This window comes from Paramormyrops kingsleyae, chromosome 13, assembly GCF_048594095.1.
Source record: "Paramormyrops kingsleyae isolate MSU_618 chromosome 13, PKINGS_0.4, whole genome shotgun sequence".
Lineage (NCBI taxonomy): Eukaryota > Metazoa > Chordata > Actinopteri > Osteoglossiformes > Mormyridae > Paramormyrops > Paramormyrops kingsleyae.
In genome coordinates, this window is record NC_132809.1 from 22,888,500 (window position 1) to 22,914,984 (window position 26,485).

The following is a 26,485-nucleotide window of genomic DNA, read 5'->3' on the forward strand; positions in this document are numbered from 1 at the left end:
CTGCCAGTGCTATTTATGAGCTAAATGATTTTGAGTTTCTGGTAATTAAGTAACTTTCTTTATGGTGTTTCCCAGATAAATGCCAAATCAGGCCCCATTTTTGACAGGCTTCTTACTCATTCTTATGTCGTACCAGCAACCACAGTGGGGTGAGAATTGTGACTGACAAACGCTACGTACCGCTGCATTAGCAGCATTGCTATTTGTGCTGTGCTGTTAACTAACCAAGCTAGTTGCAGTTTATACAATCAAATAAGATAATCTTTATGAAACTTAATCGACATGAGACGATATATGAGACGATTAAATTCCATCATTTCACATGGCCTTTTACTGATTAACTGTTGGTTATGATACAAGGTCTTCAATGAGTTAAGTTTACATACAAAGCCGCCCTGTGTAAACAATATAGTCTGTCTCAAAGAAATAAATCGGTGTTTTGCATGCTGATCACATTCAAATTTTCAGCATTTAAACCACAGTACACAATAACATATAGATGGATGCACTCTCCTTTCCCAGATTTGCCAACTTTGGTCAGTGAGATTTTCAATTCGAGATAAATCTGGACATAAATGGACATGTATGTGTTTTATTACCTTGTAAATAGTATTGAATTTCCAAACTACCCTAACGCTTCTGATGTAGCTAATTTTCGGTTTATAACGGAATAATAGGCCTATACATTTGCTGTAAGATTGCTTTGCGTGAGTCTGAAAGCGTGTTGTCAGATGTGTGAGATTTTGCAACCCAGCTCTCTGACTTGGGCGGCTAGCGATTCGGTATTAGTAAGCATAAGGAACCACGTGTGCTTATAGTAATTCATTTCTTTTTACCCTTGCAGTCCGCTGCTGCGGTGCGTTATGAAAGCAGGCCAAAAATCTGCAACCTACGACCTATATTTTGAATATTTTCCTGCAACCATATTTTCAAAATAGCGCAACTGGGCGGGAACACCGCGGTCTGGCAGCTCTGCTCGCGGGTCTGGAAGTGAGCATCTGCCTACCAGAGCGGGAGTTGACAATAAAACGTTTTAACGGAGGGTAGAGGTTCTCCAAATAAACGGTTGTACATTGGACTGCAACAGGAGCAGTTAGCCAGCAGGCACCATAAAGCCTGTTAGCCAAAGTTCTCGGTGACTGTGCTGCCAGTCGCCCTGTATATAGTTTCAGCCTTGTGTACTGTAGCAGTGTTGGTTCCGGCATATTCTAGGAATGCAACTGGGCCAGACTGTGTGGCACTAAGAGCATTAAGGACGATGACAGCCTCAGGGAGCACGGGGCCCCCAAGGCTGATACAGTCACAGTAACACCGATAGCCCTGCCTGACTTGGTTGGAATGAAAAGTGGATGGAACTCTCTGGCTCTGCTGGGAGCAGAAGCAGCCATGCTGAGAGTGTGGGGGGGGGGGGGGGGGTGGGCGTGGCATCTGTACGGGGGGGGGGTCACCCTGTGCCTGCCCCCCTGTTTGGCCTGGAGGGTTCACCATCCCTCTGAAATGCCTAATACGTGTCAGTCCCACTCACATCAGCGGCCTGCTATGTCCCCCCCCGGCTATTGTGATGTAACTAGGCCGGCGTGACAAGCGTGATGTGTGACGTCTGCCCTTCTCTCTGACGACCATCTCAGCTTTAAGAAGTGTCAGGTTATCCCGTCCATCCACATGGCAACCATTCCTGTCACGTGATGTCATGCGCTCAAACTCGATGCAGTGACCAGCCCCATCCGGCAGACCTTCCGGGAGATTCCACCCTGATGTGACCAGCGGGAATTGTGTGTGGTGAAAGCGGCATTTGTCACAGCAGTGGTTGGGTCGTTTTTCTTTCTGGCTAACATTCCAGAAGGTTCTCAGTAGAATGCATGTTGTATGGATTTACGGAAGCTTGCTTGTTAAGTAAATGGTGGTTTTATATATATTTCCACTTATCAGAACAACATCTAATAGCCATACATTTATGCAGTTTCACATTATAGCTCTACAAACCTCTCGCTTAACATTACGTCAAACTATAGGGTGCCGTCTGCTATAATTCAGACTTGTATCATATCCTGTGTTGTCCACCTTAGAAGGCCACGCGTCATTAAAATGATCAAATGTTACTGTGAACCAGATGGTAAGACAACGGAGCATTTGTGTTACGTTTATTTCAGAAAGAAACTGACCTATTAATGTTTTCCGAGCGCTATAATGGAAGCCAGGACATTATTATCTGAGTAAATAAAGCCAGGTGCTCATAGTTCTCTGCTGCATGTGATAAGCCAAGCCATCTTTGGATGTGGCAGAGAATGATTGGTTGATGGCCACTCACTGATCAGATGGGTCCTGGCTTTGTGAAGGAAAGGATGGCTCCGAGATACAATGAAGCCAGTGTGTACCCTCTCACTGCCACGGCAATAAATATAAATAACCGTAGCCTGTAATTGCTATTGGACACATCAATCCACCCATCTTCCACAGCTGTTTACCCAGAGCAGAGACTCTGGCTATTCGAAGAAGCACAGGGAGTTTAGTGATGCTAAATTGAGGCTGCTTGTTGGTTTATTCTCATCAAACTTTGCAGAAAAGTTATAAATACAGATGCTCCTCTATTTACGAACTTTCAACTTATGTACTTTCAGACATATGAACGAAGAGGACTGTAAGTCCAAATTGCGTTCCTTCGGCTACCGTTTCCTGTCCGAAACATCAATTTTTTTTTCTGCGCACCAATTCCTCCTAGTACGACTTCTGGCTGCTACTCCCGCCGCGCAGCAGCGTAGCGTGCGTACTCCCAGTTCCTAGTTCCTAGTTCTTTGTAGTTGCGTACAGTATACCCTTAAATGATGTTGAATAACAACTTACGAACATTTCAAGTTACGAACGACTGTTCGGAACGTATCTCGTTTGTAAGTGGAGGAGTGTCTGTATATTCTATCGCTGCTGCTAATTGCTTAAAATCCCCTCACGCCAAGTTGCCTTTGAAAACGGCCCTCAGGACAACGTGATGTTATTCTTGACAGTGGGGGAATAGGAGCTCAGTCTCACTTGGATAAAGAGCCAGAATTATCTACGAGTCTGTGACTGTCGTTCTCCAGAAACCGCCACATGTTACTCAAAGCCGGACAGAATGTGCTGTGCTGACTGTCTGAGCCACATTAGGTGGGGGAGATGGACAACAATTCCATGCATTCCTGTATCATATGATACTTCAGAAGCTTCTAGAAAAAAAACTAGCCAGGAATTCAACTCTGTTACTTGAAAGGACTGAATAAAGCCAGGTTCTAAAGCATTTCTCAAGTGCCTTCACATGAAATGAAGAGGAATAAAGAAGAGGAGATTGGTTGACAGTACATTAATGCACTCAGACCCTCGATTTCACAAGAGACATACAGTACCCAGCATAAACGAGAACATCCCCCAGAGCAATCAGCAGATTTTTGACAAAACTGAGTTTTATTAAACATTTCTTTAATTAGCAACATAAAAACTTGATCACCAACATCATTAGGATAAGAAAATAGTAAACTTTACTCAAATGAAGTGTTGCAAAAATGAATGCACCCTACAACAAATTCTACCAAATCTAATATTTTGTATGGTGTCCATTATTGGAGAATGAGCTCTTCCAGAACCTGGATGCTGGATGGGGAATGATGCTCAGCCTGTCCTTCCAGAACTCCCCACAGGTGCCCTTTGGGTTGAGGTCAGCTGACCACAGAATCACTTTCACTCTGTTCTTCCCCAGAAATGCAGCAGTGGCCTTGGATGTATGTTTTGGGTCACTGTCATGTTGAAGGAGTGCCCCGTCACCCTGGCACAGAGAGATGGTACCATCCTCTCTTTCAGCATATCTGTGAATTCATGATGCCATCAGTGAAGTGTAATTCCCCGACACCTGCAGCACTCACACCCCCACGGAAGAACAGTGCCACCACCATGCTTTACTGGGGGTACCATGCATGTTTCATCATACTCCTCGCCCTTGAGACGTCATACAGTTTGGACGCCATCCATTCTGAAAACATTTACCTTTATGTCATCATTCCAAAGTGTAGAGTCCCAATAGTCTTCACCTCCGTCACCGGGGCCCCGGCAAATACTAAACCGGCTTTTTGTGCACTGGTTTGAGCAGTGGCTTCCCTCACAGACAGCATCCTTGCACATCACTCCCCTGCAGTGTATGTCGTATTACGTCACGGGAAACAATCACCCTAGTTTGGCTTTCTATTGCTTTAGCTGACTGTGACAAATTTGCATGGTGATTTTCCTGAACTCTTCACGTCACAAACGCTCATGTCGAGGTGTTAGCTTCCACAGAGGGCCTGGACGTCTCAGAGAGCTTGCTACAAGTCCATCCATTTTTTTGAATCACTTTTGCTACTGTAGTCTGACTGGTTAGCAATCCTTTGCCAATTTTCTTGTAGCCTTAACCTTTTTTGTGTAAAAAAATGACTTTCATTCTCGAGTCTTGTGACACTTCTCTTCCATGTGGTGCCATTATTGTCAGTACTGAATCGGGGGGGATTTTATTTGTGAAATACCACCATTAATTATCTAGCGGCCACCTGTGTGATGATTGAGTGGACTCATCTGTTGTCGAGTTCCTCTTAATTAGGTTTTATCAAGTTTTATTCCTAAGACCTTCACTGGGTCGTACTCAGTTTTGCACCATGGTCTTAAATCATTTTGCATTGTTGCCAATGAACCAGATTTGCTGGAATATTTTATGCCATAGGATCCCATAGAGAGTTTTCATTCTAAAGAGAGACAAATGGTTTTCTAAGAAATTGGGGTGTAATTCGATTTTCTGATTTTTAAGAGTTTTGTTCCCAGAATGTTTCACAAGGGATGTCAACCATTTTCAGTCCCCAAAACAGCCACAGATATAACAGTAACTGTTCAGGTCTCACCAACACCCCAACATCTATTTTTGACAGCCGGTCTGGTGGGTTTAATAGACACTAGGGGGCTTTGCGGCGTATGATGTTTTAATGTGAACCGGGCTGGGAGTGTATGTCTCTATCGCCTGAATGACATCCTTCATCCTCCACTATTGTGAAGCTGGGTTACTTGCTTCACTATCATGCTCTGCTTCACTGAACGCATTACATTACCTGGGTGAGAGATTCTCTTCCTCCTGTCATTTTGCCATCTGTCTTCCACTTTTGACTGAAGGGTCCGCAGAGGGCTGAGGTTGGGCTCGGTGCAGCTGCTTAAACTTTCACAAGGATTTCAGTGCCTTGGATCTTTCATGTTAAACTTAGCATGTAGATCTCCCAACCTATGGGTAGATCCTGCAGTGATTATGAGCCATTAAATTAGCTAAAATAGAAGTGCAGTTCCTTTGTTTATAGCCTAATGGGAGATGGGCAGCACTCATGGTTAATTCATGTCATTTAGGGAGCTTCATTACATCAATAACCAAGGGACCTTTCTACGGCTCTGGTCTGGTAAATGAATCTTGAACCAAGACAGCAAGCATCAACTAGCTTATTTAATTACAGCAGAGATGCTCTGATTCAGGAGATATGTCCACGGTTCAGGAGAAAAAATAATCCATAAACAAATGACACTTTTTGATACTTTCACGTTTGTCGCCAGGGTAACCGCTTCAGTAAAGTAATCTCAGAGTCTGCCAGGGAAAAAGCTACCAGTGATGAACTGCTACGTGGCTTTGGCTGGAAGGGTTAGCAAGCTAGCAAATGCAAGGGTTCAGCAATATTGATTCATAGTCAGGCATGTTCAGAGCATGTTAGGAAGATGCATTTTATTTTTGATGTGCTTTCTGTCTGTTGTGCATTTTATCATTTTGATGGGACTTCTGGATTGTTTCAGCGGCTTCACAGTTAAGTGGTGGCTGTAACGTTCGGGAGCAAGAATCGAGGCTCGATGGGACCGAAAGGAGGTGCTGGTCTTCTTTAACCGTACAGTCGGATCGTGTAAACACACGACTGTGCTTTTATGACGAGTTTTTCTGTGGCTGATCTTCACAGGAAAGACTTGTGGCTTGATGAAGGCTGGGTTGGGTGGAGGCTCTCAGAGACACCATCATAAATCTACACACTCTGAAGTGTCGCACTGGCGGGAAGGGGCCTGTGTGTGGGGGGGGGGGGCGTCCGGCTTCCTGCCTCCACAGTCCATCCTCTCCCCCCCCTTATTGACAGGGGACAATCCATCACCCAGGACTCGTGTGTCTTGGGTGGGTACTCGCTCTCTCTCAGGGCCACTTGGCCCTTGGACGGCTGTGATAACACCCCTCCACCCCCCCATACGCCCCCCAGCAAACACCTGCCTCATATACTGCTTGCCAGCTGGTGGCGGGCACGCAGATGGGTCAGAGGTAGATGAGCAAATGTCCAATCTGGGGTGAAAGGAGAAAAAAGGGGGGAACATTGGAGGGGCAGTGGAAAGTGACCTGACAGAGATGTGCAGGACTGAGACTTGTATGGGCACACTAGACTGTTCCTGACTCTGGATCTGTGTGACTTTGCTAGGCTGATCCTGAATCCAACCTGAACGCACTTCACTCTCTGTGTCTGTCTTGGCTGATACTGACTCTATCTGACTATACTTGACTGTATCTGGCATGATCAAATAGATCCCTTTCGTCTCCTCCAGGGAGGTTGAGTGTCTGCTGTCAGCGAGACTTCAGCTCTGTTACCTACCTGCCTCTCGTGTGCGACACGTCCTTCTGGGATGCTGAGACCCAGAAGCACCGTCCCGCTTACATTAGCCCGTAATGAGGGCTCTAAATAGGCCTACAGAGGCTCCAGAGGCCCCAGTGGTGTAACAAGGCCCCCCTTCCTCATGATTTCACATCTCTATGACATTATTCCCAGTGTTCTGCTTCTGACACAGCCAGCAAGCGGTACTTTCAAGTGAATAGCTCACAGAAACTTCCTCCTGAAATATCAATTTCATAAAAAAACACTGTGTTTTGACAGGATTTACTCTGACTGCTTTGCATCGTGGCTCCATTGCTTAGCTACGGCAAGTGCTGAATATTTGATCTGTTACCAGGGGCAAACATCGCCTTCGATGGGAAATTTCTGTGTGTCAGCGGTTGTGGGTTTGTCCTCACAGTTATTCGCCCGAAAGGTAATTACTCAGTTCTCGCTTCCTGCCTTGTGTTTCCTGTGCGGCTGAGGGCCGTTGCTGCGTCGCTATGAAATGTCAACACCGGCGTCTCTAAGGAAACACCCAGGAGCGTACGCCTACTGCGAAAGGCCAAATTTGGCTTGCAGCTGGCCAGTTTTCAAAGGCAGCCCGACAACAGCAGATCTCCAGGACTCTTACATATATGTGGCTGTAACAGCTGTGCTTGTTTCATACGGAGATGAACCAGAAGAACATTAAAAATGCAAAGTACTAAATCATTTAGTCACCACTGATTATTTTACAATGATTCAGTTTTTTTAATTAATTCTAGAGATCTCCCTGTCTGAAAAATACCTTAATGCTGGACTGACAGATGTTTATCTCACCCCTAAACTGATGACTTAAACTAATAAAGATCAAGCAACTCACATGCGCTGTAAACATGGCCAGTAATCACATCTATCAGAGTATTACTTTCTGGGAAGCAGATGGTGTTAGGAGTTTTTGCAATATTTGCTTTAGCACCAGCTGTTGCAGGTTTGAAACGAGCCTCTCTGATGGGCCTTCTGATAAATGACAGGAACAGAGGCACTAGTGTAAGTGTCACTTCCTTCTGGTTGAACAAAGATCCTTCAGTGAAAGTGAAAGCGTGCCTAAATCCGTCTTGTAGCTTTTACTGCTTGGAAGAGGAACGGGATGGTGCTGTGCTGACCTCAGGCCAGTGAGGCTGACCAGAGAGTTTGTGAGCCAAATACACCAGGGCGCAGTGTCCTCGTCGAAAGCGAAGTGCTTATGGGGCGGCTCAGAATTACGGCCTTGACCTGCAGCCAGCTACAGAAACACAGTGATTGGGTTGTGTTTATTAATTAGGTGTGGCAGGCAAGGCGAGTGCATATGGAAAGCTGATCGATGCCTGTCTCCTTTATCACAGAGCTCATATTGGCTAATGGCAGCTAGTGTTATTGGCCTCTGTCATTGGTCATTGATAGATCGCTGTCATTGGTCAATGGTAAGTTGCTGTCATTGGTCACTAATAGGTTGCCGTCATTGGTCAATAGTAGGTTATTGTCATTGGTTGATGGTAGGTCGCTGTCTTTGGTTGATGGTAGGTTGCTGTCATTGGTCGATGGTACGTTGCTGTCATTGGTCGATGATGTTTTTCTGCCACTAGTCCAATGCAGGTTCTTGTGAATGTTCAAGATCTTCTTGCTTTTCTTTGTTTTCCTTCTTCATTTAAAAATCTTAAGCAGAGGGCTATATTTTCTGCTTCTCATTTTCTGTGCTATAGCATTTTTAATACTATGATTTGTGCTTCTTTTATTTCGCTCACATTATTTCTGTCTGATATGCTTTAATATGCTTTTAAGAATCCCTGCCAGCGCAGTAAGTGGGCTGCCTACAGCCGCTGGTGTGTTTAAGAGTGTTTTTTTGGGAACGTGGCCATGGTTATTTGTCAGGCTTTGTCCAAAAGCCACCGTCAAATATCTATCCCTTCACTCAAATAATGGCTGACACAGGCGCACTAAATCAGCATGGAGATGAGTCCAGGATGACTTGCTTCTCTTTCCATGTTGCCTGGGGGGGCGGGAGGGACACGGTGCAAGGAAGCGGCCCTGACATATCGGCTCGACGGGCGGCCATCTTGGGCTCTGTGTCGGAATAGGTCACGTCGCAGTCCCTGCGTCCAGACGGAGGGTGGCCACCGCTGCATACGAGGGGGCAGACCAGTGGCTCCAGGATTGCAGCAGAGGCTTGGGGGCAGGGGGAGGAGCCAGGGCTGTGCCAGTGGGCAGCACACGCTCTCCAGTGCCAACAGTGTGCATCAGCGCTTCTGTTCAGATAGTCGTAATCTGTGTGGAGGGCAGGCAGGGGGGTTGGGGGGGGGGGTGTCTCTTCTGAATCAGTGTTTAGTGAAAAACGCAGCAAGTGATGCACAGAATTACCAACAGATGCGAGTACAGGGACGCTGGGGTGAGGGTCGCGCCCGCATTGGTGACATAAGTGATGACCCGTACCGTGTCACCAGATGTCTGGATGCTGCTCGGTCAGACTCATCCACCCTGTGCAATGGGCGGTTTGGATTCGGTGTTTTTCAGCTGGACACAGGAACTGCCGCCCTGATTTAAATGAATATTAATACGCTCACAAGCAAGGCGAGTGTGCAGGATTCTACATGCAGAGTAAATACATTTTTCTCCCGGAGTGATACAGCGAGAGCCTTTGAATTCCTCCGAACATGGTGACGATGGACGTTGGCGATAGACATTAGTGCAACTGATAGCAGATCTAACGTCTGTGGTCTCTGGGGGCCGAAGCTGCCTAGTCACCTCTGCTCTTGTCCCTCCCCCAAAGCCTGCAGCTCGTGCTGTCGGAGACGCGTCACGGCAGGCCGACCACAGCTGAGGTCCCAGGTGGAGAGCAGACCTTCTGCACAGGCCTCCACTCTGAAGCAGTGCTTCACTGCGTCTGCTCCTCGCGTCTTACCAGCTGAGGAAATGAGTTACTGCAGTGGAATTAGTTCAGTTATTCTTGCACAATGATGTTTTAATTGTTCGATGGCTGCATAATATAAAAGACTCCACATCCTATCGTTATGCCATCATAACAAACCCCGTGCAGACTTCAGCGTTTCATTGTTCATATACTGGGAATAATATTATGTTTAAAAACATTTCCCGACGTATCTAAGCTGAGCAGGAACAGTTTCAGTGGATTTCCTGCAATCTCGGATCGATCCGTAATCGATGCCCCATGTGACTGTTCATCAGATAAGCGGTGAGGGCTTTATCGCCGTGGTTACAGAAAGGTTTATCTTAATACTACCAGGTCTTGGTCATTTTTTTGTAGCAAAACCTGATTTCATTGACATGCTATTTCATTGGGAAACAATTGCACCCTTTGCCTTTTCTATGCCTTTCTGTTTCCATGCCTTTCAGGCACAAGAGACAGCACTATGTCATACTGTGCTGATTCTGCCCCCTCTTGGTGAAAGCTGGAACTGCAACCTGAGCAAAAATTTGTTTTCCTGTTTACAGCTGTTTGTCTAAGAAGACATGAATTATGGATGTTAATAATTACTATGAAAATTACTTAAAACCTGAAGCCAAATTAGTGAATGATAGCATGCCCTTGTACATAGTAATATTGTTATTTTTGTAATTAAAGCAGAGTTCAGGTATTGTACTAAGAGCTCTTCTGTGTTCAGTTGTAATCTTATGGAATAGGGATGTCAGCCCTTGTGACCCCAAGGCTGCCCCCACCACACTGTGAAGCAAAGCTTACACAAACTGTCCCCCAGCAGCACTGAGCCTCGCACTCAAAGGGCAGTGTTCAGACTCTGAGGGTATATTTGGGGGGGTCTATTGAACCACTGATGCATCAAGCTGTCTGGCTACTGCGGCTAACCTGGTAACCATGCTGACCAGCGTTGTGAGTGGCCTGTCAGGCTTTTGCTTGGACTGGTTTATGTCTCCATTCGGCCGTGTCAGACTGACGGGAAATCTGAGAGCGAGCTCACTAATATACCCCAGAAACAGCCCCGATCTCCACTGATGCGGCCAAATTTCCCCCAGTCCCACTGCAGACGGAAGGGGCCGGGTTCATTCCGGACTCATTCATGTTGCTTTTTTGTGTCGTTCTACAGATTGCAGAAGTCAGACATTTAATTAAAGCTGCAGCCCAAAAATAACTCCAGCTCTAATGAGCCATTGTTAATACTGAGGATCCCGAGTGTTTTGTTTAGTTTACTTTGAGCCTTTCATGCTTCTCCATAAATATTGATCCAGAGGGCATCTGCATCTGTCACCCAGGGGGTCTCTGTGTACCAGGTCTGCCTCCATAAGTTGGGTGGGATTTCAGTAAATCAGTAACCCCCCCTCCTCTCAATAAGGAGCTTCCTGAGAATTGCAGTGACTGCTCCTGTTTACTGAGGCTCCACTGTGTTGTGCTTCACTGCAGGAATCTTATTTTCAACACTGGTGTTTGGACCAGCCTGCGGCTTCATCCTGGGATCCCTTTGCACAAAGTTTTACGTGGATGCTGTCTTCATCGACACCAGTGAGTCTCACCCCTGTGCTGGTACACACTGTCGTCACACCTATATACCCTGTCTCACATCTGTACACCCTGTCTCACATCTGTAGAAACCTATCCTCACGTCTGTACACTGTACAGCTACACCTGCATGCCCGTTCCTCACACATGTACAGTGCAGTTACACCTATATACTCTATCCGCAAACCGATACGTTGTAGTTACACCTGTACACCCTGTCCTTTCACGAATACACTGTCCTCACGTTTACAGCCTGTTCTCACATCTGTATGCTGTCCTTACACTTATACAGCCTATCCTCAAACTGGTATACTCTCCTTACACCTATACAGCCTATCCTCAAACTGGTATACTCTCCTTACACTTATACAGCCTACCCTCAAACACATATACAGCCTATCCTCAAACTGGTATACTCTCCTTACACCTATACAGCCTACCCTCAAACTGGTATACTCTCCTTACACTTATACAGCCTACCCTCAAACACATATACAGCCTATCCTCAAACTGGTATACTCTCCTTACACCTATACAGCCTACCCTCAAACTGGTGTACTCTCCTTACACTTATACAGCCTACCCTCAAACTGGTATACTCTCCTTACACCTATACAGCCTACCCTCAAACTGGTATACTCTCCTTACACCTATACAGCCTATCCTCAAACTGGTATACTGTCCTTACACTTATACAGCCTATCCTCAAACTGGTATACTGTCCTTACACTTATACAGCCTATCCTCAAACTGGTATACTCTCCTTACACCTATACAGCCTATCCTCAAACTGGTATACTGTCCTTACACTTATACAGCCTATCCTCAAACTGGTATACTCTCCTTACACCTATACAGCCTATCCTCAAACTGGTATACTCTCCTTACACTTATACAGCCTATCCTCAAACTGGTATACTCTCGTTACACCTATACAGCCTATCCTCAAACTGATATACTCTCCTTACACCTGTACAGCCTACCCTCAAACTGGTATACTCTCCTTACACCTATACAGCCTATCCTCAAACTGGTATACTCTCCTTACACTTATACAGCCTATCTTCAAACTGGTATACTCTCCTTACACCTATACAGCCTATCCTCAAACTGGTATACTCTCCTTACACTTATACAGCCTACCCTCAAACCGGTATACTCTCCTTACACATATACAGCCTATCCTCAAACTGGTATACTCTCCTTACACTTATACAGCCTATCTTCAAACTGGTATACTCTCCTTACACTTATACAGCCTATCTTCAAACTGGTATACTCTCCTTACACCTATACAGCCTATCCTCAAACTGGTATACTCTCCTTACACTTATACAGCCTATCTTCAAACTGGTATACTCTCCTTACACCTATACAGCCTACCCTCAAACCGGTATACTGTCCTTACACTTATACAGCCTATCCTCAAACTGGTATACTGTCCTTACACTTATACAGCCTATCCTCAAACTGGTATACTCTCCTTACACCTATACAGCCTATCCTCAAACTGGTATACTCTCCTTACACTTATACAGCCTATCCTCAAACTGGTATACTCTCGTTACACCTATACAGCCTATCCTCAAACTGATATACTCTCCTTACACCTGTACAGCCTACCCTCAAACTGGTATACTCTCCTTACACCTATACAGCCTATCCTCAAACTGGTATACTCTCCTTACACTTATACAGCCTATCTTCAAACCGGTATACTGTCCTTACACTTATACAGCCTATCCTCAAACTGGTATACTGTCCTTACACTTATACAGCCTATCCTCAAACTGGTATACTCTCCTTACACCTATACAGCCTATCCTCAAACTGGTATACTCTCCTTACACTTATACAGCCTATCCTCAAACTGGTATACTCTCGTTACACCTATACAGCCTATCCTCAAACTGATATACTCTCCTTACACCTGTACAGCCTACCCTCAAACTGGTATACTCTCCTTACACCTATACAGCCTATCCTCAAACTGGTATACTCTCCTTACACTTATACAGCCTATCTTCAAACTGGTATACTCTCCTTACACCTATACAGCCTATCCTCAAACTGGTATACTCTCCTTACACTTATACAGCCTACCCTCAAACCGGTATACTCTCCTTACACCTATACAGCCTATCCTCAAACTGGTATACTCTCCTTACACTTATACAGCCTATCTTCAAACTGGTATACTCTCCTTACACTTATACAGCCTATCTTCAAACTGGTATACTCTCCTTACACCTATACAGCCTATCCTCAAACTGGTATACTCTCCTTACACCTATACAGCCTATCCTCAAACTGGTATACTCTCCTTACACCTATACAGCCTACCCTCAAACTGGTATACTCTCCTTACACCTGTACAGCCTGTACTTAAACTTGTACGCTGTCCTTATACCTGTACATCCTGTCCTGTTTCACTGAGGTCTGCGTGTTCCCACAGGCATGCTGGAGATCACCCCAGACGACCCACGCTGGATCGGTGCCTGGTGGGGCGGCTTTCTCCTCTGCGGTGCCTTACTCTTCTTCTCCGCGATCTTCATGTTTGGCTTCCCGCAGTCGCTGGCGGTTGCCAGGCCCGAAAGCGACCGGGCCATGCTCCCTGATGGCCTACAGCCCGACTACGACCACACCAAGCCCAGTAATGGGACCCTGCCAATGCATGAACCTGGGGCCGGCATCTCTTGCTGCGAGCATCTCAAGGGTGAGAGGTCACGTGGGGATCATGCAGAGGTCACATCAGGGTCACATGGGGAGCATTAAAAACATGCATGTGTTTCTGCTCTAAAACCTCAATCTATGCATAATGGGGGTCTTAACATTTGAAAATAGTGTTTATGGAAGAAATGGTGTCAGGAATGATGACTGAACACCTAAACCTAACCCTAACCCTACCCCTCCCATTCATTAAGTTTAAAACACTTTATAAAATCAAGTTGTTCTTTGACTGATGATTTTTTTCTTTTTCACTCAGTACCTGAAATTTTATGACCAAGATTCTTCTTAGACACTTTCTCGTCACCTTGTTCACTCCTGTTCTCTGTTAATTAGCACGTAGCAACACAAAGCATGTCAGCTCACTGTGCTAACTGGGCCTCACTCCCCCTCGGGCTGCCACTTTCTGCCGTGTTACTCCTCGAGGATGAAATTGCGCTTGAGTCTGTTTGTTTTGTGAATTTTGTATATGCCTTCCGGCCTGTTCTGTTTACTTACTCCTTTATTCTCCCCCATCTCTAGTCATTCCCAGAGTGACCAAGCACCTGCTTTCCAACCCCGTGTTCACCTGTATAATCCTGGCCGCCTGCATGGAGATCGCTGTGGTTGCCGGCTTTGCCGCCTTCCTGGGGAAGTACCTTGAGCAGCAGTTCAACCTCACCACCTCCTCGGCCAATCAGCTCCTAGGTAGGTGACCCGTCCTCCCATCCTTGGACATGCCCATGTCACATGAACACAAGGTCAGCCCCCGTGACTGCAGCTTCCCTCTATAATAATGTTTCTCATTTCAGTCCTCGTGGACCCCCAGACAGTACACATTTTTGCTCCCTCCCAGGTCCCGACATACCGATACTAAATGCTTGGTGTCCCCAATTGGCTGGGAGCTGGGAGGGAGCAAAAATGTGTACTGTCTAGGGGTCGCTGAGGACTGGGTTTGGAAAAACTCCTCTATAGTAGGGGTTTCCAACATTTGATTACTGAGGACTGGCTTATGTTATAGTATATCACATGTTGGTAAAATGGCCCGCTACAGGAAAATGCTGTTCTCATCCCTTGCTGGTGTGAACTGGCAGTCACTGTAACATGTACCGACTGATTCAGGCTTTCAGTACAAGTGCAGCCTGACCTGACTGCAGGTTCATGGTGTATGACACGGATATTCAAATCACGGTCCTAAAGGGCCGAGCACTGCTGCTTTTACAGCCTTCCTTTACCTGAGAGCCAGTTGTGAAGCCTCTGGCCAATCAGAATCAATAATTATTAACCTAATTGTCTGGGAGACTTGAAAACAAGGTCTGGATTTGGAATCGAGGGCCCGATTTGAATAGGGGGGGTGTATGAGATCACCTACCCTTTTGTTGGCTGTTGTCTATCTTTTGTCACAAATGTTGGTGTGTCCCGCTAAACTGTACTGTGATGATGATGATGCAGTGCTTCTCTAGGTCTTCCTGGGCTTTGGTTTGAATTCTTTAGTGGGGGGGCTGGTGAGGGGGTCTCCAGTGTAACCCCGTTCCTCCGGTCTTGCAGGCATGACAGCGATTCCGTGTGCCTGTCTCGGGATATTCCTGGGAGGGCTGCTGGTGAAAAAGCTGAACCTGTCTGCCCTGGGCGCTGTCCGCATGGCCATGCTGGTTAACTTGGTCTCTACTGCCTGCTACGTGTCCTTTCTCTTCCTGGGATGTGATACGGGGCCTGTTGCTGGGGTGACCATCGCCTATGGCAACGAGTAAGTGGTTCTTCAAAGGCTTGTGTTGTTTTTGTGTGTTATTTAATGTCATTCTATTTTATTTATATATTTTCTGTATAGAGAGCCAGAGTAAATTTATTAATTGATTTTCAGTCAGAAATGGCATTTGGTAATAAACTGAGTGAAAAATACTACCGAAAAATATTTTGCTGTTTACACTAGAAAATGCAGGGCTATTTTAAATCAGCGGCCTCAAAATAAAATGGAAATTTGTCACGGCCTGTCCAAGGCTCATCATTCACGTCATGGGGTCTGACCTCTTTAACAAATCTAAGTCCACTTTGAATGCATTCAACCCAAAATATAATGTCAGTACAGGAGAGACTTTAGCTGCTGGTCTTGAGTGTGCAAGGCATCCCTTTCAGCCTCAGAAAACACCAGTACGTCCCTTTTTGACCAGTCCAATTTTCTTATAGCCTATGAGTCAGTAAATGTGGGCGTTCATTAAAAAATAAGGAAAAATATAGCAAATTGTGGAACAAGCACACAAGCCTGTCGCATGAAATTATAATGCGATTTTATAATGTGAAGCCCTTGTGGATCCCGCAGTGGTATTTTATACGAACTATGATATAAAGTTCATGCAGTTAAAAGGGAACAATAACTAATACTTCCAAAACATTAATGGTTAAAAAGATGCCCAACAGCGCCATCATTAAACGTAACTGCTCTTTTTATGCTCAGAAACCATCCAGAAAGTTAAAAATGATGACGACTTATGCACTGACTTCAGGGTGCACGGCTGTTAAGATCAGGATGGAACTCGTTCAGGCAGGATTAAATCTGTTCGTACAACACAAAATGTGTTCATAATCTGCAGGATGTATTGTGGAGTCTATATCTCCATGTCCATCTGTCTATCACAAGAGTCTTTATTCATTGGCCAATCCGCAGTGGTCCTGGGATTACCATCACAAACGCTAGGCAACGCCGAGGGCACTTCTCTTAATGAATTTGCATCTTAATGAAGCTGAATACTTGTTATTTGTTTTGTGAGTTTAATAAAGATGGACTGGCATTTCATTTCATATTTACATGCATGTTTTTTATGAAGATCGATACATTTTGATTCATATTCAGTACGGACTCTGAAAACATCTACTTGTCTAATCACTTGTGACGCGTATCTGGAAAACAGTGATACAGTGCTGTGTGCATCCAGCTCCTACACTGCAGGTGGTTTACAGTGAACTATTCAGCTAGAGAGCTGATTACCTGCAGGAGGCTGGATAATGGGGAGCCAGCAAACGCTACACACACGGAATGGGATTTGCACCCCTGACCCGGGAGGTGTGAGGCCACAGTGCCGCCCACAGAGCATCTGTGCAGTCCTGTGTGCGTCTCAGGGTCGCCTGTAATGTTGCTGTATCAGGTCCAATAAGAGGTCACCTTCGTTCGGTCCGGCAAACGGTCCAGATGCACGAAGATTAAAATCGCTGTGAAAAAAAAAATTGTGGAATAAAATAGCTTTTGAAAAGACGGGCTGAGGTCATTGTGACCTGTCCACACAGGACCCTGAAGGTGGGAGAGCGACCGGAAGCCACCTGCATTCACAACTGCAACTGCTACACGTCCTCTGTCAGCCCTGTGTGCGGATCAGATGGAGTCACCTACTTGTCAGCCTGCTTTGCTGGCTGCACGCGACCTGTGAGTGCTGACCTCGCCCATCCGCCACACAGACCTGCCCATCAGCACACTGACCTCGCCCATCCGGCACACAGACCCTGGCTATCAGCACACTGACTCCGCCCATCAGCACACTAACCCCGCCCATCAGCACACTAACCCCGCCCATCCGCCACACAGACCCTGGCCATCAGCACACTAACCTCGCCCATCCGCCACACTGACTCCGCCCATCAGCACACTGACCTCGCCCATGCACCACACTTACCTGCCCATCAGCACACTAACCCCGCCCATCCACCACACTGACTCCGCCCATGCATCGCACTGACCTACCCATCAGCACACTGACTCCGCCCATCCACCACACTAACCCCGCCCATCAGCACACTGACCTGCCCATCAGCACAGTGACCCTCCCCATGCATCACACTGACCTACCCATCAGCACACTGACTCCGCCCATCCACCACACTGACCTGTCCATCAGCACACTGACTCCGCCCATCCACCACACTGACCCGCCCACCACCACACTGACCCGCCCACCAGCACACTGACCTGTCCATCAGCACACTGACCCAGCCCACATGCAGAAATTTGCACTAAGTGACTGTAATGGGTCGCTAGGGGGTAAGGATTGGTGTAACCGGACCTTCAGCCAGACTCCATGCAACAACTTTAACTTGCCAGTTAAATAAGCATGTAGAAGCTTCCGGAATCAGTGTGTGGTGTTACTGGAGAGAAGGGGACTTTGCGAGCCAGTCCAGAGCTGGCTGTCCAGGGTCCTGCCCAGTGGGAGCTCCATTCTCTAATACAACCCCCCCCCCCCCCCATGCCTGTAGCTGACAAGCTGCTCCTGTATCCCGGGGGACGGTGACAACGCTACGGTTGTCCCGGGGAAGTGTCCCAGCCCTGGCTGCCAAGAGGCCTTCCTCACCTTCCTATGTGTCATATGTGCCTGCAGCATGATCGGGGCCATGGCTCAGACGCCCTCCGTCATCATCCTCATCAGGTACAGCGCCGACACACCAGCACTCACTCACTGACACACACACTCACTGTGGGGGCACATTTGGTCCCCACAATGTAATATAAACCTAATCCACATACACACACAGATTAAGTATGAGCAGTTTAAATCCTATATCAGAGAAGAACAGGACAACATTTCATTTTCAAAACTCCAGCAACTGGTCTCCTCAGTTCCAAAACATCTACAGATTGTTAGTGAAAGAAGAGGTGATGCCGCACAGTGGTAAACATGCCCCTGTCCCAACGTTTTTGAAACATGTTGTTGGCATCAAATTCAAATTTTAAACCTATTTGTCATAAAACAATAAACTTTCTGTTTCAACATTTGATATGTTGTCTTTTTCGATGAAATATGGGTTTATATGATTTTTTGGAAACGATTATAATATATGCATGACCCCTGAAATGTGCACATACACACAAGCATTCCGGCAAGTGCAGGCGTGCACACAAATACACACAACATGCACCTACTAATGCGCACATTTAACTACATAAACTCAAACACCCAGATACTCAGATATACCCAGACGCATACTCTCCAGTTAAACATATACATACATACATACAGACACTTGAATACACACTCAGACAAGCTGAAGTATGGCACTGTCACGCAGACACAGAGACACCTACAGCCTCTGCTGTCCCAGAGATCAGAGCCCAGGTGGATTGTCAGTGTGTTGGCTTCCTGGTGGATCAGATGCCAGGGATGGCTCTGAAATTCATCCTCACCTCAATGACTTCATGAACCATTATTAATTTGAGTATAAAAGACCATCTATCGAACCGTGTGAAACATGACCTGGCCCTATAAGTCACTGTCTCTCAACCCTGTTCTCGGAGACCCACAGACAGTCTGCATTTTTGCTCCCTCTCGGTGTGTCCCCAAGGACCGGGTTGAGAAGCACTGCGTTAAATAACAAGCTCGTGAAGGTCCCCTGGCTGGCGCCTGCTCCGTTAGCTCAGACGGCGTCCTCGCTGAGTGACATACAGCCCCACACACTTCCAGTGCTGAAGGACCGAAAGTCTCCTCAGGGTCAGCCGGTGCTTCGGGCCTCTCATTCCAGACCCTCTCTTCTTCCCTCGCAGGACTGTAACCCCCGAGCTGAAGTCCTATGCCCTGGGAGTCCTGTTCCTGCTGCTCAGACTGCTAGGTAATACCTTCCCGGCTGCTCACGTTACATTAGCCTCACAAAATGCATTATAGGTTCCTGCTCTTGTGTGCTGAGATTCCAATCCAGAGATCTTTGATTTACTAATGATAAATGCTAATTGGAAAAGGGCAGGCACCCATCTTGCCGGTAACCACGGGAACCTCATTTTCACTATTCCGTGACACTGCAGGCTTCATCCCGCCCCCTCTGATCTTCGGCGTGGGGATCGACTCCACCTGTCTCTTCTGGAGCACGGTGTGCGGCGAACGGGGAGCCTGCATGCTGTATGACAACGTGGCCTATAGGCAGCTGTACGTCAGCATCGCCATCGTCCTCAAGGCCGTCGCCTTCCTGCTCTACACCACCACCTGGTGGTGCCTGCGTAGGAACTACAAGAAGTACATTAATAACCACGAGGGCCTGAACCCCGCCAAGCTGTTCCCGTCCAGCCTCACCCTGGACAACCTGGGGAAGGACATTAGTCAGAACCCAGCCAACAGGACAAAATTCATATACAACCTGGGGGACCATGAGTGGTGCGAGAACATGGAGTCTGTTTTATAGGATCAAGTGAGCAGCGGCAAGGCCTGCTACACCTCTAGTTCTCTTTTTTAAATAAAGGATCTTTTTTATATGAAGGTCGTCCATTTGAGGCACTAGCTCGGCCCTGAGACGCCGCTGCTACTCTTCTCTTTCCATAGGGCCCATGTGCATCTCCCCCTGGGCCTGTAAGATGGCGCGGTCCGCTTTGTCAGAGGAGGTCTGTTCTCCCGGATGCTTTGCTTGCCGTGTCAGCATGCGGTCGGGGCCCACGGAACAGTTAGCTGGTCAGGAGTCTGTCGGCGGGCCGTGTGGCACCGGAGACACGGCCGTCTCTGTGATGTGCAGCTCGAGTGAGTTCGGTGCCGGGAGGAGTGTGGGGCCCGATGAAAGCGCTGTACTACACTGCAGCGCACAGCTAGCTTCTTCAAATGTGCGTCACTCACTGAACCCTAAATCAGCCATATTTTTCAATAATTTCAAGCATAAATCCTGTCATATCTTGAAATATTATAATATTTAACTATATTTAAGACACTGTTTCAAGTTTTTTTTTTGTAATTTCTCTTATTAATGCTGTTACAAGCAAAGAGAATATTTTTACATTGGTTATTGTTTTCACTTTTTTAGTGTGCATAATTATATTTGCTCTAGAGGAGCACGGATGTGTCACTGGGAATGAAGTTTGATGGGAATGAGGCTACAGCATATCAACACAATGATTCATTAAAAAAAAAACAATGGTAAACAGTTTTACAGCGTTTACCAGTTACCTTTACTTTTTGGTTAATGAATAATACTGTATTCATAAAATAATTATATAAAATTTATATAGAAATTCATCTGAGGGTAGAAACCTTAAGTGGCAAGAACTGTGGCACTTTACAGAGATGCTTAAGGTGGCTGCATGGAGCCAAAAGCTTGGCATGGATGTCGCTCGGCGGTCGAAGGGTCAATATTTATTTTTAATTGTGTTTTATGGTATGTAACGATTTGTTGGCCTCCTTAAGCCCTCGGTTTGATTTTCATCCTCTCCAGTCAAGGAGATTGGGTTTCTGAAGTTGTCATCTTCTGAAGCTGCTGCTGAGATCAGAAGGGTAGATGTTTACGTCCAACAAGGTGCTCGGCTTCCAGAGACACTCTTCCCGGCCTTGCCGGGTCTCCAGCGTCTGTCTTGTGTTTTATTTAAACGACATCTATGTTTTAACACCAGCAAGCCGCCCACACCGCTCTAGACATTATTCAGTAAAGGTTCTGTAAGTGAGTTCAGTATGTTTTAGTGAAGTTGTGCTTCAGTGCTGTCAAGATAAGACCTTAAATTCATTCGCAGGGGAAATTCTAGCACAGAGGCAGAGACTTTTGAGTCTGAGGGGAGAGCTTTGTGTGTTTCAGTCCACCAGTCCTCACTCCCTGGTTTCTCTACTCTACAATCACTGTCATGGTTCGTGAGGACTGATTTATAAACAGCCTGGGTTTCACCACCTGTGATTATTAATTCCAAAGTTAATATCTAAGTTATTTAAACAACAATGTGCAGACATATCTACAGATATAAATATATGCAGATATAAATTTACATCAGTGTATGCTGACTTGAGTGTGAACTGCCTTGCAGTGATAATGAATGGCTATACAGTATATAGATCTTTATAACAGTGATGCATATATATATAATATATAAATATTTGTATTTTTTGTGATTACTTACACATATAAATTTTCATTCCTTTTCATTCTTTGTTAACATTTTAGAAACGCTCAAATTTTATTGAACATTTTTAATGTATTTTTCTTGTTTACGGGATTACACTTGATACTTTGTTCATAATTAAATTTTTCTAAGGAGTAAACACCATTCCATACATACATATCATCATATTAAAAAACAGTTTTCACCAGATGGCCGTAGTAATTGTAGGAAATAGCTTTAGGAGGCGTGTGTGTATATGTCGATACGTTGACCAAGACGTTTGGAGGTCTCGTCCTGTAAACTTCCGTTTTTGGAGGAAAACAATGCGTGGTTGGGTGTAGCTGATTGGCTGTCCCAGGAACTCTTAGAAACTGGCTAGCGTGTGGTGGCCTGGTGAGAGTTTGGAAGCTGCCAATCAGCTTGTGACATCCTAGCTCGGCATTACCTGATTTGGTGATATTGTTGGATGGGGGGCGGGCCCAGCACACCGGCTGAGATAGCTCAGACTCATGTCATGAGACTGGAAGCAGTCGGTAGCACCAGGGACCTGCAAGGATGTGGTCTTTTACCACAAAAGATTGGCGAGTAACAGCTAGCCGGTCTTATCCCTCAACCTCCGAGATGAAGGCCTGCAAGCTTTGAGCAGCACACGGGCTGGGAGGGTGACTTTGTAGCTTTGGGGGGGGGGGGGTCATGCCAGCAAGCAAAAACCCCTCGTAAGTACGCAGAGCCTCAAGAGATGGATTTACAGCTGAATACGAGCCTTTGCAATCTAGCCTTCCCTGCAAGAGCAGCCCACTCTGAGGGAAAAATGGTCACATCCAGGATCTGTAAGTGATGATAACAGAAGGCTGTGAATGCAAATCAACCAAAGCTTTTTCCAGTTTGCAATATTTTTAATAGAGAAAAGAAGTTTGTGAATATAGCTCGTTCTGATATATCCTGATGTAGATCAATTTGGTGAACTACTGTTTGGTATCATGAAGAAATCACAGTTTTACATTTGCGTTCTGATCGCATTGTGATGTTGCAGATCAAAAGGCAATAATGTTTCTCTGGTAGTGACATTGTGAAGTGATGACTATGTCATCATCATATCAGGTCTAATGAAGGTTTCCTTTTTAATTTCTCACCAGCAAACCCAAATGACCCTTTGCCATTTTCCAGCACATTTCCAGTAATTTTAAACCGGACCATTCCGGTGTTTTCCACAAGGGGGAGCCTGTTTGGTCTTACCACACTGACCATCCATCTGCAGTAGGCTTGATAATATAAATATGCCCTGTGACTTTGGAGTTCTCCTTCTTTTAAATGGCTTGATACAAGGCCTGACTCTAAGAAATGTCAAACTTGAACTAAAACCAGAAATCCAGCACATTGCACCTCAGAAACAAAATACGAGTTTTTTGAACTAGACAAATTGCTATGAAAGCAAGAAGCCAAAATGGACTTTTAATAAAGGCTGAAAGATAGAAGGATGATGAAAAGGGTGAAGTCTTGCTTCAAATCATGTTGGGCTTTCGCAAAGGCGTCCTATGTCAGATTTCAGAATGCTCGCCAAACTTCGCTCCAGCATAGGTATTGAGCGTTAATTGACTTGCCACTCTCATTCTCTGCATCCGCCTCTCTCTATTTGAGTGCCAATGTAATATCAGTCAGTGACTCTAGAAATTTCTCTTATGGAAGAACAGAAGACGCCATTTTATCAGCGCACGTACAGTAGAGGAATTTGTATACTCAGCCGGTAGCGATGCATCCTAATTGTCTTCAGAAGACGGTATGATGTAACTCAAGGCTTTCAAAGTGTTGTTGATACATGGTGTACCTCTTGATGTACTATACAAAGTTGTTTAGGCAGAATAAATCGTTAGCATGTAGGATTTTCTGTCACAGGTAAATCGAATCGTCTTACAGTTTGATTCTTTATTCATGGAAGGGCGATCCAGTGCTTTGGGTATTTATACGAGAAATTTAAAAAATTGTGTTGTGGTTACATTAAAAATGATTAAGTGTTACAGTGTGTCAAGTAGAGAAATACCTCCTCATCTATGCCCTTTAGCGTTACACATCAGTTTTCTTAAACTATTTGCGAAGGTAATAAACCTTATTTTCAAAAGTATGTGATTGGGGTTTCCACAGAAATCTTGAGAAAAATGGCACCGTGTTGTAACTGAGAAACGAAAAGGTAGCACTGTGTTTGGATCTACTCCAGGGTCGTCTCCATGTTGACAGCAGGTCATGTGGTTGACACTCGTGTCTCGTGAACAACCACAAGGTTGCATGTGTAAAATTACAGGTCACGCTTGGTACTGCAGATTGAGCATCGGTTAATCCGACCTCTCACCCTTTCTCTGTTCCCACACTATAATGTTAATTTAAGGGCTATTTTTATAATTCATTAGAGTGCAGCTCAAATCCTTGTGCTATATAAAGAAAAACAAAACCATATCCCCTTTTGTCTTTAACACTGCTCCGGTCTATGTTTTCTATGTCGGTTTCAAACTATTGTAAAAATCTGAGTTACAATCGCACTTTCTGTTAAGTTCAGCTTAGTCCATTAGTCTCTTATTTGTTGTCCTTTCAGTGATGACCGACCCATAAGTCCTGGCCAGTTAAAATGTTGAATTATGCGTAATTTGCGTCTTAGTTCCCTTCCATAGACTGTTCGGGGTTGGCCAACACCTGGAACAGATGTGTGATGCAAAGGTTATTATTTTTTTTCTCTTTTCGTTCAGCTGACTGAGCATCTGAATTTCTAAGCGTTTTGTTGATAGCAATACTGGGCACGGTTGGGTGCGTTTTCCAGGCTTGACAGACGCCGGGTCAGGATACAGCTGCTCATCTGTTTGCGGTGACTTTCGCACATAGCAGAGTTCCACTCCGTTGGCGCTTCAGCAGCATTTCGGCAAAGAGATGCTCATATATTACGAAATGCAAAACGTTAAAGACGGATCTCATAAGGTAAATGCTCCTCCCCCTGCATTCAATTTTTTTTCCCCTCGAATGTATAATTTTAGAGAAAATCGTGTGATGTATATTTGCTGTAAAATAAATTGAAGCTATTTTCATTCATGCGTCTTTCCTGTTTGTTACACCTATCGCGTCTTTACTCTTAACATTTTTATCAAATTTAACCATGTGTGGAAAAAGGTCTCTGACTACACTTCCAGGAGAGATTCATTTTCTATTTTTCAGTGCAATAGAAATAATTAATTCTGAGCAGCACATCTACATAAATTAACATAATCCATAAGGCATCGATCATTCAACAGATTTCATTCCAAGAGTATTTAAACAGTATTAAACAATTTTATTACCATGTTGGATACTTCACCGGTTAGGATTTTCTTAAGGGTCCAGGGCCTCATTCTGGAGGGATGAACCACCCCCACCCCCACAAGGGGCGGGACCAAGTACCTACAGACAATTGTTGGCTAATCCCTCCACTTCTTAAGCTGGTGAGCCCAGAGGAGTATTGTTGCCATTATTTCTGATGTGCCTTACCAAGCGATTCTCGGTCTTTTGTTCTCCCTGACTGCCCTACCTGCTGTGTCCTGCCTACCCTGCCTGCCACACCTGCCACACCTGCCCCATCGACCTGCCTCCTCCTGTCCACCCTGCCAGCCCGCTCCGTCCTGCCCTGCCACCCCATCTGCTTCGTTCCTCCCTTCCTATTGTCATCCTTTCCCGTCTCTCCTCTTAGGACTGACTCTCCCGGACACCGACCTCTTGCCTGCCCTCCGACTGCGATTTTGGATTTCCCCTTCGGCTGTGTTCATTCCCGGATTACGCATTAAACCTGTTCGCTACCGCATTACGGGGTCTGCCTCCTCTGTCCTTGCCGGCCATCACAGTCTGGGGACTTCAGCTGTAGATGGCCCTGAGGGAAGGATCAGTTTGATAGCAGAGTTAGTAAGGATAAACTTTGTGGCCTAAGGCAGTGTAGCATGACAATAATGTTATGGGGCAGTTTTGCCACCTGCTCTGTCCCAGTTTCGGGCTGTACTTTATGCTACAGAAACGGTCATTATCTATTCAGCTGATATAGGGTCAGCCAGTGCCTGTGATTTGGGCTGGTGTCCTTGCTAACCTTCTGAGGCACACGCCACCCCCTCTGAGCTCTTCCTGTGGCCCGTTTTCCCGCTGGGATGTTGCTCGCCGGGCAGCGTGCAGCCACACTGGCTTTGTGAAGCGTCACAGCTGCCCCTCCAAAGTCACCTTCAGCCCAGTAATGTGGAGCCTCCTGAGTTTTGAAGGACATGCTGTACCTTGGGTGCCGTAATGTGCTTCCCGTTCGGTGATGAGTATGTAGATTCACCTGGGTGTCTTTCCCTTGTATTTTTGGCTCACTTCTCCCGATCTGTGCTTTCCCATGACCTTTAATGTCCCTGACGAGCCTCGAAAGTTCCCTGACTCTCCTGGGTGAGCTTTGCATTATCTGGAAAACTGTCACTGTGCAGAGGCTCTTATTCGGCTGCTTGACTGTCACAAAAGGGGGGCATTTTATCACCCCGAATGAATTTCAGGGTAAAGCAGCAAAGGATTGAAGCATGAATATATTCACGACTTCATCTTTGTGCAATTAATCATGATCGACTAATCATCACGATTATTCGAAATATACATGAAAGATCACTGTATATAGTTATGGAATCATCAGCCAAGAATTAATGCCGTAAGCTTGGAACTCTGCAATTATTGAGTTAACAGAGCATTGGCAAATTTATGCACCACGCGCCTCAGCACTCGGCGACCCCGATCTGTCGCTTTACATGGTCTGCCACTTTGTGGCTGTTTCTGTTATTGCTAAACGCTTCCACTTTGCAATAATAC

The 26,485-nt window shown here is 45.7% G+C and overlaps 1 protein-coding gene across 1 annotated transcript in view; it reads left to right on the plus strand.

Annotated features, from left to right (window-relative positions):
- LOC111845724 (solute carrier organic anion transporter family member 3A1-like) overlaps positions 1-24,720 on the plus strand; it is a 49,164-nt gene extending 24,444 nt beyond the window's left edge. Inside the window, exons 3-10 of the mRNA XM_023815341.2 lie at positions 11,035-11,133; positions 13,586-13,846; positions 14,380-14,544; positions 15,385-15,583; positions 17,116-17,251; positions 18,076-18,245; positions 19,358-19,422; positions 19,613-24,720. Coding sequence (XP_023671109.2) covers positions 11,035-11,133; positions 13,586-13,846; positions 14,380-14,544; positions 15,385-15,583; positions 17,116-17,251; positions 18,076-18,245; positions 19,358-19,422; positions 19,613-19,986 — 1,469 coding nt within the window. The 3' untranslated portion in view covers positions 19,987-24,720. The remainder of the gene's footprint in view (positions 1-11,034; positions 11,134-13,585; positions 13,847-14,379; positions 14,545-15,384; positions 15,584-17,115; positions 17,252-18,075; positions 18,246-19,357; positions 19,423-19,612) is intronic.
- The last annotated feature ends 1,765 nt before the right edge of the window (positions 24,721-26,485 follow it).